The 20,229-nt window shown below is 37.8% G+C and overlaps 2 protein-coding genes across 4 annotated transcripts in view; one reads left to right on the top strand and one right to left on the bottom strand.

Annotated features, from left to right (window-relative positions):
• ADIPOR2 (adiponectin receptor 2) overlaps positions 1–20,229 on the bottom strand; it is a 99,459-nt gene that overhangs the window by 70,287 nt on the left and 8,943 nt on the right. The window contains exon 2 of one of the 3 annotated variants that reach the window (XM_059403896.1): positions 18,512–18,582. The exons of the other annotated variants lie outside the window; for them this stretch is intronic. The gene's annotated coding sequence lies outside the window, so the exon portion shown is untranslated. The remainder of the gene's footprint in view (positions 1–18,511; positions 18,583–20,229) is intronic. 3 annotated transcript variants of the gene reach the window in all.
• Positions 7,527–8,222, top strand: LOC132020838 (COP9 signalosome complex subunit 8-like). Its single transcript, XM_059404968.1, has one exon. The coding sequence runs from the start codon at positions 7,608–7,610 to the stop codon at positions 8,088–8,090; it is 483 nt and encodes a 160-aa protein (XP_059260951.1). The 5' UTR covers positions 7,527–7,607; the 3' UTR covers positions 8,091–8,222.

Below are 20,229 nucleotides of genomic sequence, written 5' to 3'. Positions count from 1 at the left end.
TGAAAAGCTTTACATCTAGGATCAGGAACAAGACAAAGATGCCCATTCTCACCCCTTCTATTCAATATGGCATTGGAAGCCAGAGTACTTGGGCAAGAAAAAGAATTAAAAAGCCATCCAAATCGGAAAAGAAATAAAATATTTTTGTAAATGACAAGACCTTGTGTAGAAAGAACAGCAAAGGGGTGCCTAAGTGGCTCAGTCGGTTAAGCCTTCGGCTTAGATCATGATCCAGGGGTCCTGGGATGGAGCCCCATGTCAGGCTCCCACCTCAGCTGGGAGTCTGCTTCTCCCTCTCCCTCGGCCCCTCCCCCAGCTGCTGCTCTCTCTCTCTCTCTCTCTCTCTCTCTCTCTAGCCCAAATAGACAAAATCTTTAAAAAAAAAAAAAAAAATTAAGGCTCCACCAAAAACTGTCAGAATAAACAATTTACTGAATGTAAATTTGCAGGATACAAAACCAATATGCAAAAAAATCAACTAATTGCACTGAAGCATCAAAAAAATATTAAGAAAACAACCTCACTTACAAAAGCTTTAAAAAAGATGAAATACTTAGGAATAAATTTAACTGAGGAGGTGAAAGATGTATACACTGAAAACTCTTATGATATTGATGGGAGAAATTGAAAAGACACAAATAAATGGCAAGTTAGTCCATGCTCATGGACTGGAAGAATTAACACTGTTAAATGTGCATAGTACCCAAACCAATCTACAAATTCAAGGCAATCCTACCAAAATTCCAGTGGCATTTTTCACAGAAATAGGAAAAAAAAGTCTTAAGATCCATATGGTACCAAAATGAACTCCAAGTAGTCAAACCAATCTTGAGCTAAAAGAACAAAGCTAAAGGTATCACACTTCCTGATTTCAAAATACAATACAAAGCTACAGTAATCAAAACATATGGTATTGGCATAAAAACAGACATAGATTAATGAAATAAAATAGAGCCCAGAAATAAACCCAAGCAACTACAGTCAACTGATCTTCAACAACAGTGGCAAAAACACACAATGAGGTAACAATGGTCTCGTCAATAAATGGTGTTGCGAAAGCTGGATATCCACATGAAAAAGAATGGAACTTGACCATTCTCTCACACCATACACAAAAATCAACTCAAAATAAATTAGACTTAAATGTAAGAAATGAAACTATAAAACAGGAGGGAGGGACGCCTGGGTGGCTCAGTGGGTTAAGCCGCTGCCTTCGGCTCAGGTCATGATCTCAGGGTCCTGGGATCGAGTCCCACATCGGGCTCTCTGCTCAGCAGGGGGCCTGCTTCCCTTCCTCTCTCTCTGCCTGCCTCTCTGACTGCCTACTTGTGATTTCTCTCTGTCAAATAAATAAAATCTTTTTAAATAAATAAATAAATAATAAAACAGGAGGGAAAACGGGGGGAAAGCTTCTTGACATTGGCCTAGGAAATGATTTTTTTCAATAGGACCCCAAAAGGTAAGAAAAACAAAAAGATGGTAGGATTACATTAAACTAAAAAGTTTCTACACAGCAAAGAAAACAATCAGCTGAGTGAAGACACAACCTATGAAAAGAGAAAATATTTGCAAACCATACATCTGATAAGGGGCTAATATTCAAAATACACAAATAGCTCAAACAACTCAAAAGCAAAAAAAAAACAAATAATCCAACTAAAAAATAGGCAAAGGATTTGAACAGACATATCTCCAGAGAAAACACACAAATGGCCAATAGGTATATGGAAAGGTACTCAACATCACTAGTCATCAGGGAAAAGCCAATCAAAACCAGGAGATATTACCTCACCCCTGTTAGAACTGCTATTATCAAGAAGACAAAGTTAACATGAGCTGACGAGGATGATCCAGCAATTCCACTTCTGGGTATAGCCAAGAAAATGAAAAGATACCAGGATCTCAAAAAGATGTCTGCACTCCATGTTCATTTGACGCATTACTCCCAATATATGTATGGGTAAAAACAAAGTGTCCATTGACAGATGAATGAATAAAGAAATTAGGATATATTTAATATTTCATTACACACACACAGCACTGAAATAAGGAAATCCAGCCATCTGCAACAACATGGATGAAACGGGAGGATATTATGCTAAGTATAATGAGCCAGACACAGACTGACAAATATCACATGAACTCACTTATATGCAAAATCTAAGAGAGTCAAACTCATAAAAACAAAGTAAAAAGGCAGTTGCCAGGGGCTGGGTAATGCGGGACATGGAGAAACATTAATCAAAGGGTACAAAATCTCAGATACACAGGATGAGTAAGTTATGGAGATTTAATATACAGCATGGTAGCTACAGCTAATAATTTTGTATTGCATACTTGCCATCTACTAAGAGGGTAAATCTTAAATGTTTTTAGGACCAAATAAAAAGGGAGGTGAGAATATGTTACGTGAGGTAATGGATATGTTAATTATTTGACTGTGGTACGCACTTCACTATATATATACATGTGTGTATCTATATACACACACGTGTGTGTGTGTGTATATATATCAACCAAATCATCCTTTTCTCCTAAATTATATATAATTTTTTACTTCTCACTTAACCTCATTAAAGCTAGAGGGGGCAGAGAAGGAATCTACATAGCAGACCACTATTCACAATGGCCAAAAAGCTTCAAGAACAGATGAATGGATAAACAAAACGTGATATAATCATAATAGAGAATATTCTTCAGCCATAGAAAGAAACGAAATTCTAATACATGCTACAAATGAATGAATAACATAACATTATGCTATATGCTACATATTAAAAAAAACAGACACAAAAGACCAGTACTGTATGACTCCACTTAAATGAGGTTACCAGAATAGGCAAATTCATAGACTAAAGCTAAAACAGAGGTAACCAGGAGGTGGGGGAAGGAAGGAGTAGGAAGTTATTGGTTAACTGTAAACATTGTCTTTCTGGAATGATAGAAAAGTTGGGGAAATAGCAGTGATGATTACAAAACACTCCTAATATATTTAATACCAATGAATTGTACACTTAAGAATGGGTAAGATGTGAATTTTATGATACATATTTTTCACCACAATAAAAAAAAAAATGAAGTACTGATACATTCTACAACATGGATGAATCTGAAAAACATTTGCTAAGTGAAAGACATCAAATAAAAAAGGCTGTATTATTTTATGATTCCATCTATATGAAATATCCAGAATAGGTAAATCCATATGAACAGAAAGCTAGACTACCAGCTGCCAGGGGCTGGACTGAGGAGAAAATGGAATAACTGCTTGATAGGTATGGGGGTTTCCTTTTGGGGTGATAAAGTTCTAGAACCAAGCTGTGGTGATAGTTGCACAACACTATGAATGTACTCAATATCATTGTATTGTATACTTTAAAATGATGAATTTGGGGACACCTGGGTGGTTCAGTCAGTTATTTGACGGTTCTTGATCTCAGCTCAGGTCTCAATCTCAAAGTTATGAGTTCAAGCCCCAAACCATGCCCAGCTGGTTGCTGAGATTACTTTAAATTAAATTTTTAAAAAGTGGTTTTTCCACAATTTTTAAAAAGAAACCTAGAGGGGTGCCTGGGTGGCTCAGTGGGTTAAAGCCTCTGCCTTCGGCTCGGGTCGTGATCCCAGGGTCCTGGGATCGAGCCCCGCATCGGGCTCTCTGCTCCGTGGAGAGTCTGCTTCCTCCTGTCTCTCTGCCTGCCTCTCTGCCTACTTGTCATCTCTGTCTATCAAATAAATAAATAAATAAATAAAAACCTTTTTAAAAAAAAAATAAATAAATAAAATAAAAAAAAAAGAAAGAAACCTAGAGTATTAAAATGTGTAATGCTTTACTGTTAGCTTTATCAATGTACAATTTCTTTCAAATAAATATATATGGTATAAACTAATTTTTAATAAGGTAAGCGTCATTTATTTGCCACAGTAGCCAAAAAAACTTAAAATCTATGGTATAATTTATACTAGTAAGAGGACTGATCATTGCAATTTGTTGGGCTTTTTTTTAAGATTTTATTTATTGATTTGACAGAGAGAGAGAGCACGAGCGAGAGAGGGAACACAAGCAGGGAGAGTAGGAGAGGCTTCCCATGACCTTGGGATCATGACCTGAGGCCAAGGCAGATGCTTAAGGACTCAGCCACCCAGGCGCCCCTGGTCATTGAAATTTGTAAATAATTAGCCACAGTTTTAACTTGCTTCTCCCCCAAACCTTTAATTAAGGTCAAATAAAATCTTTTAAAATTATAATTTACACTCTTCCACTCTGTGCTTATCTCCTTGTAGAGGTGCTAATGATCAGCAAACTGACCAGGAAATTTTGTAAAGAAACAAAATGCCAGGAGTTTAGATAATCGAAAACCCAGGTAATCAAATATTGCTATAAACAATATAATGAGCTCTTCCAAGTGTTTCTACTAAAACCATATTAACAGTCTTCTCAAAAAATTTGTCTCCTAGGATTCTGAGTAAAATTCACTGCTAAGGGTAAAGACCTACTAAGCATAACTTTTTCTGCCTAAGCTCTGATAAGAATACTTTAATATCTGTAACTACAGTAATTATGATTATGTAAGGATCTAGAGATATATCCAATTATCTCTAGAGATGCCTCAGAATTCTCCTAAACAATGAAATAAATTAGCTTAAAATGTGAGAATCACAATGCACTTTCAGAAATGGGGACATACTATATAGTGGCATAAGGCAGTTACTTAAGCAATATAGAATACTTTTTCCTCCACATTTTTTTGTTCACTCCTTTCCAGTGTGCCTTAGCTCTTAGCTAAGGAGCCTAGGATAAACTGTACCATTAAACAAGGCCACATTCCTATCATGTGAGTTCAGCTTTATTCCCTACTTATTCATTCACTCATTTCTTCAAATGAAGTTTACTATATGCCAAGTTTTGTGCTTTTCCCTGATTTCTTACTACAGTTTTACTACAAGGCAAGAGATAGTTATATGGATGACATTTCTTTCTCTTAAGAAATAAGTAGAAAGAATAGAATACATAGAAAATAACAGAAAATATAAGCAGGTTTTGGGGGGAATGGAAACTAAATTTAGAAGCTAACTATTCAGGGTAAGATAAAATAATTAGAAGGTATTAAGAGCAAACATCACTCAAAAAATAAAAAAGCATATGGTAATATATATCCATTTCCTATGCTTGTCATTCTAAAGAAAAATACTATTAAAAAAAAAAAGATTGCCTAATGATTTTTAAACTATTAATAAAGAAAAAACCGTTCCAAGTCAAAAAAAAATCAGGAACTTTTAGTTCCTCCAAAAACTAAGTAATACTCAAACAATACACAAAAGCCGGTGTTCAAATATTTATTGTAGTATATTAGGAATCAAAAAACTAACCTCAGCCTCATGGCCTCCAGCACATTCTAGGGATAATGCGAAAGATAAATAGGCCTGTGGTGTAATATTATTATCTATCATGATGCTCTACTGCAAGTTGCAAAAAGAAATTATGGGTGAAGGAGAAAAAAGATTTAGGTAAGCCACAGAGAACAAAAGTATTAAAACAATGAACTGTCCCACCATTAAACAAATGACTATCTAGTGAGGAAGAGTAAAAAACTGGAAAAGTATTTGAAACTAGGCTTTAATTTGCTCTAAGAGTCTTAACAGTAAAGGGAGTAATACGGGAGAAGGAAAGTAAGACTTCTGAGTATCTGTCAATCAGAAGAGTTAATCTTTATTCTACTTATACAGAAAATTTTCACTCATCAAGATTCTATGAATACTGTGTTGTATCACAAAGAGCTTTAAAAAAATACAGATGGAAAATAGCTGGTAGGAAGAAACAAGTAACTAAGAGGTACTTGAGTCTCTGAATAGGTGCAGAAATCCTATACAAATTTGGCCACTGCATTTTCACAAATAGAGCACATCTGGGTCTTTTAATATCTTTGGGTGGCCAGGAAAATACCACTGAGTTTTTCAAATCCTACACTTCCTCCTCAGATTGCTAGGCCCCTCCTTCCCAATATCTAGAGTAAATACTCTCTTACTGAGTGAATTATTATGCTTACAATGTTTGTTGAAAAGGCTCATTTTCTTTCTTTTTTTTTTTTCCCCCAAGATTTTTATTTATTTATTTCACGGAGAGACAGGGAGAGAAGGAATACAGCAGGGGGAGTGGGAGAGGGAGAAGCAGGCTTTCAGCTGAGCAGGGAGCCTGATGTGGGGTTCGATCCCAGGACCCGGGACCATAACCTGAGCCGAAGTCAGATGCTTAACTGAGCCACCCAGGTGCCCCGAGACTCATTTTCTGTATAAAATCGTTTAAGCATACATTCCACTACTTTTCTTTTTAGAAAATACAATCTTGGGCGCCTGGGTGGCTGAGTCACCTAAGCATCTGCCTTCACCTCAGGTCCTAGGATTGAGCCCTGCATCAGGGTCCCTGCTCATTGGGGAGCCCCTTTCTCCCTCTGCCACTCCCCTTGTTCTCATTCTATCCCTGTCTAATAAATAAATAAAATGAAAGAAAAAGAAAATAAGAAATGAAGGAATGAAGGAAGGAAAAGAAAGAAAATACATTCTTGCAAACTAACTTGTCCATAGGCATAGACTTACTTTTGAAATTTGTTGTGGCTATGTTCCCAGAAAACGTAATAGAGTCTCTTATATAGATTATCAAATATGAAACTATAGAACTACAGACGTACAACAGAGACTTGATCTCACGTGGTCTAGGAGCAGAGACTCAGGAGTCATTTATTTTGCTCTGCCAAAAGAGATGTTGAAGGTTTTATAGAGGAGGTTTGCCAATCACAATAAATGAAAGATATTCTGTACAAAGAAAAGAATATATACAAACAAGGACAGATTAGAGAACAAGGGACAGATTCAAGATATAAGAGGTAGAGAAAAAACATATGGATGACTGATTAAATAAGGATCAAACAATAGAAAATCAGATGACTCGGGTTTTTTGCTTAGGCTGAGTGTATTTAGAGGATGGCATTCACTGAGATGAAGGGATGATAAAGGCAAAATAATAAGGAACAATAATGAATTTGTTTGGGGGAACCTAGGTAGCTCAGTCCATTAAGCATGGGCCTTCAGTTCAGGTCATGCTCCCAAGGTTTGGGGATTCAGCCCTGCATCAGACTCCCTGCTGGGCAGGGTGCCTGCTTCTCCCTCTTCTTCTGCCATTCTCCCTGCTTGTTCGTACTTCCCTACAAACCCCCCACCCACAAATAAAGTCTTTTTTTTTTTTAAGATTTTATTTATTTGACAGAGACAGACACAGCGAGAGAGGGAACACAAGCAGGAATGGGAGAAGGAGGAGGCTTCCCACCGAGCAGGGAGTCCGATGCAGGGCTTGATCCCAGGACACTGGGATCATGACCTGAGCTGAAGGCAGACAACCATGTGCCACCCAGATGCCCCCACAAATAAAGTCTTTTAAAAAATAAATAAATAGGGGACCGGCCGGGAAGATACCAGTGGCGGTGATGGCGGAAAGTGCCTTTAGCTTCAAAAAGTTGCTGGATCAGTGCGAGAACCAGGAGCTCGAGGCTCCTGGAGGAATTGCTACTCCCCCAGTGTATGGTCAGCTGTTAGCTTTGTATCTGCTCCACAATGACATGAATAATGCAAGATATCTTTGGAAACGGATACCACCTGCTATAAAATCTGCCAATTCTGAACTTGGGGGAATTTGGTCAGTAGGACAAAGAATCTGGCAGAGAGATTTCCCTGGGATCTATACAACCATCAACACACACCAGTGGTCTGAGACGGTCCAGCCAATCATGGAAGCACTTAGAGACGCAACGAGGAGAAGAGCCTTCGCCCTGGTCTCACAAGCCTACACCTCCATCATCGCTGATGACTTCGCAGCCTTTGTCGGGCTCCCTGTGGAAGAGGCTGTGAAAGGTATATTAGAACAAGGATGGCAAGCCGACTCCACCACAAGAATGGTTATGCCCAAAAAGCCAGTTGCAGGGGCCCTGGATGCATCTTTTAACCGGTTTATTCCCTTATCAGAGCCTGCCCCAGTGCCCCCGATCCCCAACGAACAGCAGTTAGCCAGACTGACCGATTATGTGGCTTTCCTCGAAAACTGATACATCATTCTGAGTTCAAGATTCACCTTCGGAATCCTGTATACTGACAGATAGAGAAATGTAAAATTTTTATTTTCAATTTCTTGGACGGATGAAGCACCTCAGCATTCCTTACTGAGTATGTGATAAAATACATATATAAAGTATATTATATATATTTTGTCCTTAAACATTATGCGGAATAGTTGTTGAAGCAATTCTCCTTTTGTAATATTGGACAGTTTGAATGGAGCCCATCAGTATTACGCAGTTTATATTTCCTAGTGACTTACAAAGTACAGCTCTCCTGCTTCGTGTAGTCAGTGGTTGTCAGCTGTTTGTCCCTCTGCTCCAGCGCACCACACACTCCCCTCTGCACCCATAGCTCATTACAGCGGTTCATTGCGGTTTGAGAAGGACAGTCCCCAGAGGCCGTCTCTGAGCTGCTGGGGACTCTGAGGCACCCCCCTTCAGAGAAGATGCTCTCCTTTCTCCTCACCTCCTGCACATCACTCCTATGGAAGGCTGAAGCGTAGCTGAGGAACCAAAGACCATTTCCTCAGTAAACCTGTTTGTGAACTGCAGATTTCTTCCTGATAGTGGGAGTACATCCATTGCTGACAGTGGAGGGCTTGCCATGAAAAGGCAACTATTTAAGACCTTCAGGTGACATATTCAATGTAATAATGTTCCCTTAAGAAGAAGGGAAACCTAGGGTGGAATGCATTCTACCGGCAAAGAAGCTATAACAATAAGTGATCCACTTTGTTCAACTATCCTGCGGCCTACTGATTGCTTCTGTTTATCCTTTGGTGTAAGTTCTGCCTTTTGGAGAAATACTGAACAAGTCTTTCAGTTGTCGTGTGATGCCCTCTAAATATTGGGAGGTGTTCATTATATCTTCAGGTTAAAAGCCCCCCTTGTTTCATTTATTCTGCATTTGTTCAATAAATATTTAATTGCAAAATAAATAAATTAATTAATTAATTAAAAGAATGAATTTGTCTTTAGAAATGAAGTTTGAAGTGACAAATATTCAGTTCACATCAGGAAACACAAATCAAGAGGATATACTGGATATTACCAGTATAAAAAATGATACTGAAATAGTTACTAGCCTAACAGTAATCAAAATCCTTTAAGAACAGTAAAAAAAAAAGAAAGAAAGAAAGAAAGAAATCCTTCATTCCTCCTTCTCTCTTTCTTTCGTTTTATTTATTAGACAGAGACAGAATGAGAGAGAATAAGCAGCAGGAGCAACAGAAGGAGAGAGAGCCTCCCCGGTGAGCAGTGCCCAGGTGGCTCAGTGGGTTAAGGATCTGACTCTTAAACCTCAGTTCAGGTCTTGATCTCATGATTATTGAGTTCAAGCCCCGCACTGGGCTCCATGCTGGGTGCAGAACTTACATTTAAAAAAAAAAAAAAAAAGTTATATAAAAAAGTGAGGAGGGACAAAATTCCAAGCGAATACCAAATACTACATGATAAAGTCAGGACTAGAACCTAGACCTCTTGACTCCCAGTCAAATATACTAAAACCAGGTTGCCTTCCTAATGGGAAAGCAATGGAAAATTTTAAATTCCCACCTCTTAGACATTACTTCATAAAGTTACTACATTGGCTAAAAGCACCACAATTACTTAAATGTACCTCAAAAGCAATTTTTTCTACCTGAAGAAATTGCTAAATTGTTTGACACTTCATCTCTAGTAATACTCTATTCTAGGAAAAAGTATTTTTAGAAAACCAATAGTTTGAGGCACCTGGGTGTCTCAGATGGTTAAGTGTCTGCCTTCCACTCAAGTCATGATCCCAGGGTCCTAGGCTCTGGCCCTGCATCAGGTTCCCTGCTCAGCGGGAAGCCTGCTTCTCCCTCTCCCTCTCCTGCTGCTTGTGTTCCCTCTCTGTGTCTCTGTCAATAAATAAACTCTTAAAAAAAAAAAAAGAAAGAAAGAAAAGAAAACCAAGAGTTTGTATGTTTCATGAGGGCAGGGATTTGTTTCTTTCACTGCTGAAACCCCAAACTTCAAGACATATACAGTAGACATTCCATATAGGTTGCCTGAATAAATGAATGAATGAATGACCCATTCTCCAGGGGGAAAAAAGGAAAAAAGTAAAGGAATTAAAATTATTTATATTTACTCATAGTTCAGTTGGGCTTGTCAAGATAGATTGTTATTAGTACAATGTATTACTTCACCTATTTTGTAATTTTGATTTTTATTTTGCCCTCAATTTTAAAAGAGCAGGCAAGATGTGGAAAACAGTATGGCAGTTCCACAAAAAAATTAAAAATAGAATTACTATATGATCTATCAATTCTATCTCTGTGTATATATGCAAAAGAATTGAAAACAGGGTCTGGAAGAGACATTTATACACTAGTGCATAACAGCATTGCTTACAACAGCTAATATATGGAAGCAACCCAAGCATCTATCAGTAGATGAGTCAATAATGGAATCCATACACACAATAAAATACTACTCAGTCTCGAGACTATGGACTCTGAAAAACAATCTGAGGGGAATGAAGTGGTGGGGGGGTGGGAGGTTGGGGTACCAGGTGGTGGGTATTATAGAGGGCACAGATTCCATGGAGCACTGGGTGTGGTGCAAAAATAATGAATACTGTTATGCTGAAAATAAATAAATTTAATTAAAAAAAAAATACTACTCAGTCTCAAAAAGGAAGGAAATTCTAGGGTGTCTGGGTAGGCTCAGTCAGTTGGCCAAGTGACTTGCTCTCAGCTCAGGTTGTGATCTCACGGTCATTTGAGCACTGCTTTGGACTCCACACTAGGCATGGAGCTTACTTTAAAAAAAAGAGAGAGCAAGCGAGCAAGCAGACAAGCCCAGCTCTACAGTTTTAAATGTAATACTCCACACCAGAAATTTCAATCCAAGGAGTGGATAATTATGCACACAGCTTCCAACAAACATGCATACCACAATGGTAATAGCCCCTGAATAATAAAAATAATTTCTAAAAAAAAAAAAAAAAGTCATCCATAATTTTACCAAATGATGATAATGATAATAAAAACAACAGTGATGGGGCACCCAGATGGTTCAGTGGGTTAAGGCCTCTGCCTTCAGCTCAGGTCATGATCCCAGGGTCTTGGGATCAAGCCCCACATCGGGCTCTCTGCTCAGCAAGGAGCCTGCTTCCACCTCTCTCTCTCTCTCTCTGTCCGCCTCTCTGCCTACTTTTGATCTCTGCCTGTCAAATGAATAAATAAAATCTTTAAAAAAAAATAATAGAAAATTAAAAAGTGACAAGTTCCTCAAAAAGCTGAAGAGAATTACAGTGATTCAGCAATTCCACTCCTAGATATATAGCCAAAATAACTGAAAACAGGGATTCAAACACAATACTCCCAAGCACCAAAACATGGAAACTCTACTAGCATCCATGGATAGATGAATGGATAAACAAAATGTGGTATAAAAATACAATGACATATTAAGCTATTAATAATAACAAAAGAGAATGAAGTTCAGATTCATCCTACAGAATGATCACAGGTAAAATACAGGTTATCAGGGCTAGTAGGAGGGAGTAAAGGAGAGTTACTGCTAATGGTTAATTTTGTTTTAGGTGATACAAAAGTTTTGGGATACTGGTGATGACTACAAAACACTGTGAATGTATTTAATGCTACTGAAATGTAAACTTAAAAATGGTTAAAATGGTAAGCTTCATATGTGTATTTCATCATAATAAGAAAAACAGTAATAGCAACTAAAGCTTATTTAGTGCTTTACTGTATGCCAAGCACAGTGTCTTTTAAATAATACCTAAGAATTAACTCAGTTAAAACCCTGTTAGATGGGTACCATCCCCACTTCAGAGATGAGGAAATAAAGCAAGACAGTGTGCATAACTAACATACAACTAGTAACTGGTAAGCTAGAATTTGAACCTAGTCAGTCTCACTCCTGGTATTCTTAACATATGCTACTTCTATAACTTTATTAATGAATGATTAATAAATACCAGCAAAGAAAAGCTCAATTCATTGATTCATTGATTCATGAAAAGAAGTAAAAAATTTTTTAGAAGTCAAACTACCATTAAAAATTGGATGAGTAAAGAAAACAAATTTATTTCAAAAAATGTGCTCAGCTTAAAGCCCATAAAGTTCACAGCTTACGAAATTAAGAAAAAGGTACCAAATTAAAGTTTTAAGAACTGTGAAGTATGATAATCAAGGCTGCAATTCAGGAAAATATACTGCAGTACTACACTGCCTCTTTATCTAATAAACTTTTGATGAAAAAAATATATTCCAGAAAGTAAAGTTCACAAAGAACATGAAGTATAAATGTTGTGTAACCAGCAAGAAACACATGCTAGTATCCAGATGACCCCTTTCCCCCGATCACTGTACAATTTTTTAAGTATTAATATTGAGATCGACCACTCTCCTTGCCAGTTAGTATGAGAGAAATCTCCCATCCAAATTCTGGAACGACTTAAGCCAGTCATGGAACATACATCTAGTATTGTGATTGATAGTGATTAAAAAAGAAAGCAAAAAAAAAAAAAAAAAAGCTAATGTTCAAAAGAAAATCTGGTACCTTTAACATCCTTGCTAGTCCCACTGACGAAATAAACTATCCCATCCTAGAAAAAAAAATCCCATTCCACCAACTGTTCAGATTTGTATCCACTATATTTCATTTCAACACTGAAGTTGGAAAGAAGAGGTAATGACGGATACAACATACCACTACTTCCATGTAGAACATTTTGTACCACTCTGGTTTCCAGTAAAGGAAAAGCATGAACTTGATATCAGAAATCTCATTAACCATGTACCAACTTCAAAGGCATACCTCAGAACGGAATGACAGACCACACAAGAATAGTTTACATATTCAACTTTCAAGTCACTGTGAAATTGGCTACTTTCACCTTAGAGGAAGCCAATCAAAATCCTGGAACCTATTTTGCAGCCCATCCTCTACCACTGAATAATCTGATAGTAGAACTAGAAAGTGATGGACAGTAGCTCTTTCTGCCCACACGTCCTGTCTACGTGCTTTAATAAAACCATTTTGCAAGAACAACAACAAAACAAAACAAAAAAACTAGAAAGTGATGCCACTAGGTTTCAACGATTATACCCTACTCACCGTGTCCAACTAATATAAAGAGATATTGCACTATTGGCCTTCAGAATGTGAAAATTTAATATCATAATTGTTAACAACCTCAAAGGTTCATAGCAGATAGGAAGTTAACTTGTAAAGAGTTAACAATCTCTACACTTCATATGTGGTTGTGAGAACTGAACAGGCTAATAGAGGCAAAACACCAAGTTTTAATTTAAACCATGCACTGTGCAGCAGTGATAGACTAGGATCACTAGTGAGAAAGCCTAGCCAAATAAACACACGCAGTAGTGGTAGTCATACTTGGAAGATTCTGAAGTTTCCAATCACAACAAACACTAATAAGAAGCATTAAAAAGCCACTTTAATATTATTTCATCCTTAATTTCTGCATTTCCCTTTGCCATTTTTTATTTGGAAGACAGTGTACCCACAGTATTAAAAAAATATATATAGCTAAGTATAAACTTAACTTTTAAAATAAATGGCTGAGGCCCTAGCTCATAATCGTATGATGGACTGGAAAAGTACAGAAATATAATTAAATAACCAATACCTAAACTTCTTCCATTAAGCAATATGAAGAATCAAACCAAATAAAAGATTTCAAAATATATGATGGCTTCAATTCTTTATATTACCAAGTGAAAATCATTCAATACATTTTTAAAGGTCTCAAAGGATGGGGATCTTCTACAAGTGTTTCTTTAAATGTTTAATAGTCCTTAAGTTCTAGAAATCAATTGTTATTTACAGTGAATGTCAAAAGACATCATCCATTTTTGTTCTCCACAATGGTAATATCCAACACTTTGCTGCAAATCCTTACTATTAATTCAACTTTGACTTATCCAGGTTAAATAATTCTTATTCAGGGGCACCTGGATGACTCATCCAGTTGATGCTGCAGTTTTAAGTTTGAGCTCCTGACTGGGTGTACAGACTGCTTAAAAATAAAAATCTTAAAAAAAAAAAAAAGTAATTCTTATTCATTAAACTTTTCCATAAAGGATCCATTTTCTAATTTGTGATCATTTCCTGGAGACTTTACTAGAGTCTACACAAATTTTTCATATCCTATCTTGCATAAAAAGCTCAAAATTAGATACAATACTAATAAAATGTTTACATGATTACAATTATTACCATGTGATAGGTAACATATGCCCATAAAACATGATTATTTAAGCATCAAAGAGCATTCCTGTACTAAAGTTTCTGCTAAATTTCCTAACTATTGTTTGTATAATTTTATTAACTATAATGAATCAGTTTTTTGTTTTAAAAAGTAGCTACATTTGTATTCTGTTACCTACTGAAGTTTCTCATTTTACAAAAGAGGAAATCAAGAAAAGTAAAGTTCTCCCCAAGAATTCTGTGACAATTCACAGCTTAAAAAGAATTTTCACTTCTCTCACCGTGTAATCTTTTCAAAAACTCTTAGATGGAACTTTGAACCAAATTCATAAAAGTTTAAAGGGCATTTTGGTATATCAAGAAGTACCCTGGTATAATACATACAAAGTAAGTGAATACAAATACAGATTCCACTGTCTTGTAAATTCCTCAACTATTGTAATTTTCCCAGACTAAAATCTCTGTTACAAGAGGAAAAATACCATTTACCTCAGTACTATGGAGATGACTGGGTAAGGTACATAAAAAACTTAAATCTTTAGAATACACTCAAATAATAACTGCATCCAGGCAAATATAAAAACAAGACTCAAATCTAGGCCTTACTTGTAGATACAACTATTATTCTGCTTCCCTTCCACCAAACAATTTCTCAACGAGGAATCTACGGTTGCCGTCTCCATTCGCCAACCTCACATTCTCATTCCACCCCTCACCTAATAGCTCTCTACAACCTATCTTCTATTCCCACTGAGGCCACACTTACCAAGGTCATCCTTGGGTCATCTTTCTCACCAAATGTAGCAGATATAAATCAGTGATTGCCAAATATTTATCTCTCACTTAACTCCATAACCTATAATTACTACAATCTATCAACAAGTATAAAATTTCTACACAGATGTCTAACTGGCACCTCAAACTTAACAAAACAGAGCTCATGATTTCCCACAAAACCTCTCTAGATTTACCCATTTCAGTAAACTGAACTCTCAGCCTTCTATTTGCTTAAGTCCTAGGATTCCTCTGGCTGGTCCTAATTCAATTAACAAGTCCTACCAATTCAGTCTTCAAAATAGGGCCCAGGGGCGCCTGTGTGGCTCAGTCGTTAAGTGTCGGCCTTCATCTCAGGTCATGATCCCAGGGTCCTAGGATGGAGCCCCACATCATGCTCTCTGCTCAGCGGGAACCCTGCTCCTCCCTCTCCCACTCCCGATACTTGTGTTCCCTCTCTCACTGTGTCTGTCAAATAAATAAATAAAATCTTAAAAAAAAAAAAGAAAGAAAGAAAGAAAGAAAAAAAACAGGTCCCAAATCCACCCATTTCTCTCCTCTACTACTTTCTGGTTCAAGCTAGAAAATAAAATCTCTCTCACCTGTCCTAAATACAATAGCCTATAAAGGTCTCCTTGGTTCAATTTTCGATACCCAACTACCACCACTCCTTATCCTCAGAATCCAGAATCCACTCCTCACACAGCAATCACAGTGATCTTTATGGAAAGGTACTCCCTTGCTTTGAGCCTTCCAAAATTTTTTTTTTAAGATTTTATTTATTTATTTGACAGAGATCACAAACAGGCAGAGAGGGGGTGGGGGGGCAGGCTCCCAGCTGAGCAAAAAGCCGGATGCAGGGCTCAATCCCAGGACCCTAAGATCACGACCTGAGCCAAAAGCAGAGGCTTTAACCCAATGAGCCACCCAGTACTCCCCAGTAACTTTCCTTTATAACTAGGAAACCCTTACTCTGTCTTACAAAACTTTAAATGACTTACCCCCTACCTCTGACCTCATCTGATACCACTCTCCCCCTTGCACGCTACATTCCAGCCACACTGACCGCTCCTCCAAACACTCCAAAAGCTCAAACGGCTTTATGTCACCTGGTTTCCCAGCCCAGAATGCACACCCCTCTGATAATCACCCACTACAAGCTCCCTCTTCACAGGCTGATCTCAACTTCATGGTCACTTACTAAAAGAATCCTTTTCTGTCGGCAAAATCTGAAGTACCTCCTAACTCAACTCATTCCTTATCACATGACCTTTTAATCTCTTTTACAGCAGTTGTCCATGATTTTTTGTTTGTTTATTAGTGACTTTTTTCCACTGGAATAAAAGCTTCTGAAAGAGACAGTGCCTTCTTTACTCCTATATTCCCAGCACCTAAGATAGCAACTGGCACACAGTACCTATATTCAATCAAGTATTAGCCAAATAAATGAATGGGGAATTACTGCTCACACTTCATAAGCTCAGAAGCAGAAATTAATTTCCCTGACCTCCCCAGGCTCCTGACACTAACTCCTTTATTCTTCTCACTTATTAATGTTTTTATTAGAGTACCTGTCACAATTTATTGCATTTACCTGTTTACATGCCTGTCCTTCCCCTCCTGAACAGTGAAACTTCTTAGGGTCAGGAAGCCTTTAGAATCCATTTTTGAATCACAACACCAAGCATGATTTGGATCCAAAGTGGGAGCTCAAAAACCTTTGCTGAATATAGAGGAGAACAGCTAACATGCACTTGAGTACTTACTACATGCAAAGAACATTTCCCATGAATTATCTTTAATCTTTACAATAATCCTGGGAGACACGTAAAATTATTTCCTAAATTTTGCAAATGACAAAACACTCAGCGAAGTTAGAAATAACTTGCCTAAGTTAACTATATTTGTAAGTGGCAAACTAATCTACCTAATCAACTAACACCCAAGTCAATGCTCTTATCCACAGCCCTGTTTCCATGAACAATAAGCTGTACTCAAATAAATGCACAATACTACTTAAGTATCAAAACCAGGAGTTTCAATACCAATAATACATCATACTTAACAATGCTGAAAATACCATGAAACAGTCAAAAACTAGGGAAGAACACAGAGCCTTGCTACATACTGGAAGCAATAAAGCAATTGATCAAAACTGGAATTCTTCCCTAAACACTCAGAACATTTCTGAGTAGAAAAATGTCAATAAAACAAAACTGGTAACTGAAAAAGGAAGAGATAAAATGGGAAAAGTTCCCAACATATGTTACTGATACAGCCCTTAAGAAAATTGTACAGTTGATAACTGAGAAGAGGCAATACCTCAATTTTTAAGACAGGCATTCTCAAGCCTTCATGTTCATAACATAGTAACTGTTATAAGCACATGTCAAATCTGTTTTTTAAAAAATACTGGGGATATACAAACACAGGCAACACTTTGTAACATTTACACTTTTTTTTTCCCCCTGGCATGTGGGCCAACTTTTAAGTAAAATCACATGGAACCTGTTTTAACTGCCACATCCCACCCGCCAATCTTCTTGAGGAAAAAAAAAGACAAATATCACCTGAAGCACAGTTGTGGGAAAAGCCAGTGGAGCTGACCACACAACTGGTCTCTTGTTATGCCTAATACAAATCTTTTTTTTTTTTCTTTTAAAGATTTTATTTATTTATTTGACAGAGAGAGAGAGATCCCAAGTAGGCAGAGAGGCAGACAGTGAGAAAGGGGGACACAGGCTTCCTGCTGAGCAGAGAGCTGGATCCGGGGCTGGATCCCAGGACCCCTAAGATCATGACCTGAGCCGAAGGCAGATGCTTAACTGACTGAGCCACCCAGGCACACTATATACACTGTCTTGTTACATAAAGTTAAGGTAGAGAAAAGCTTTTTAAGAAAATCATAACAGAAAATACACTTAAAGTACTGTACCATAAAAAAATTCAACCATAATGATTCCTGCACAGTTCGAGGGTCAGCTGTATTCTGTATTTCAAGTATCAAGATGTCAGTCGAGGGGCACCTGGGTGGCTCAGTTCATTAAGTGTCTGCCTTCGGCTCAGGTCATGATTCAAGGATCCTAGGATCCATCAGGTTCCCTGCTCAGGAAGGAGCCTGCTTCTCCTTCTCCTCCCTATTCATGCTCTCTGTCACTCTCTCTGCTCTCCCTCAAATAAATAAATCAATCTTAAAAAAAAAAAAATCAACTGAACACCTGCTTATCTAGCTTCCAAAGTCTGTGGATGTTTACCAGCAATGCAAAAACCAGCCATCTGTTTCCTCACCAAAATGTAGCCTCAAACTATCTGCAACCCAGCTTCTTAGAAAAGTGGTTCAGAGAAATGACATTTGGGTGAAATCTACAAAAATGTGCTCTGTTTCCATCTACTCCTGTAAGTTATACCTCTGAATCAAGTAATCACCGAATCACATTAGTCTTGCACAGAAGTCACAAACTTGAACATGTGAAGCAGCCTGAGGAAAGACAAAAAGGCTGTTACTGTGCTGAACCAAAATCTGCTTAAAAGATTAACAATTCAAATTTTAAAACACACTGTTAAACAGCGCTGTAGTCAATTGGCTATACATATAAAAAACTAAATTACATTCTTGCCTCCTGCCTCACACCATACACACACAAAAAAACTTTTCTCCAGGCAGAATCAAGACCTAAATGTTAAAAAATCATCATAATAATAATTTTTCTTAAAGATTTTACTTACTTATGAAAGAGAGTATCTGAGGCAGACCCCACACTGAGCTAAGGGCCCAACACAGGGCTCTATTCCACAACCTCAAGATCACAACCTAAGCCAAAACCAAAACCAAGAGTCAGATGCTTAACCAAATGAGCCATCCAAGGGCCCCTTCAAAAACTTTTAGAAAAAAATTGGGGGGGGGGGGCGCCTGATTGGCGCAGTCATTAAGTGTCTGCCTTCAGCTCTGGTCATGATCCCAGCATCCTGGGATAGAGCCTGCATTGGGCTCCCTGCTCAGGAGGAAGCCTGCTTCTCTCCCTCTCCCACTCCCCTTGCCTTCTTGGATCCCCTCTCTCGCTGTCTCTGTCAAATAAACAAATCTTTAAAAAAAGAAAAAAATTTGGAGACTCTTAATGACCTTGAGGTAGATTTCTTAAGACACAAAAGACACAAATGAATAAGGAAAATAGTGATACATTTAATAATCACTCTATTTAACCATGTAAACAGTTAACTGATAAACCACATACACTAGAAGAAAATATTTGCAATTCACTTAACAGATATAACCAAAATACATAATTTCCTAAAATCAAATTAAAAAGACAAAACAAGGATGCCTAGGTGGCTCAGGTGGTTAGGCATCTGACTCTTGATCTGGGCTCCAGTCACGATCTCAGTGTTGTGAGATCCAGCCAATGTGCGACTCTGTTTGCACTGGGTGTGAAGCCTGCTTGGGATTCATTCTCTCTCTCTCTCTCTATGCTGGCTCTCCCCCTACCAGACTCCCACAACTTCGCCCTTGCCCTGCTGGCAGCGCAAACATGCCCACTCTCTCATGGACACTCTCTACCTCTCTTTTTAAAAAAAAAAAGACAAAGCAATAGAGCAACAGGCATTGCAGCAGGGAGTAAAGGGGGCCCTGTAGCAGGCACTCAATTCAAGAAATGGAAACCTGGGGCGCCTGCGTGGCTCATTGGGTTAAACCTCTGCCTTCGGCTCAGGTCATGATCCCAGGGTGCTGGGATCAAGCCCTGCATCGGGCTCTCTGCTCAGCGGGGAGCCTGCTTCCTCCTCTCTCTCTGCCTGCCTCTCTGCCTGCTTGTGATCTCTGTTCAATAAATAAATAAAATCTTTAAAAAAAAAGAAAGAAAGAAAGAAAGAAATGTAAACCTGAGCACTCCACATTTGAAAAAATGCTCAATTTCATAATTACTCATGAAAAATCTTAATTAAAAATTAAGATGATGTGATATCTTATCTATAAAAATCTCATCTGATTTGTAAACAAGTAAAATATCTGACAATGCCATGGATCACAGGATTTGGAAACACCAAATTCTCATATTCTCACACAAAAACAAAGTGACACAATTTTGGAGGGTAATTTGGCACTATCTGACAGAGTTAAAAGTTTCTGCAT

Source organism: Mustela nigripes, chromosome 6 (assembly GCF_022355385.1).
Source record: "Mustela nigripes isolate SB6536 chromosome 6, MUSNIG.SB6536, whole genome shotgun sequence".
Classification (NCBI taxonomy): Eukaryota; Metazoa; Chordata; class Mammalia; order Carnivora; family Mustelidae; genus Mustela; species Mustela nigripes.
The sequence above is the reverse complement of the archived record's forward strand: the minus strand, read 5'-3'. Positions and strand labels throughout refer to the sequence as shown.

Excerpts from the sequence above, each read along its gene's own strand:
- LOC132020838 (XM_059404968.1), top strand. The coding sequence starts at position 7,608 with ATGAATAATGCAAGATATCTTTGGAAACGGATACCACCTGCTATAAAA.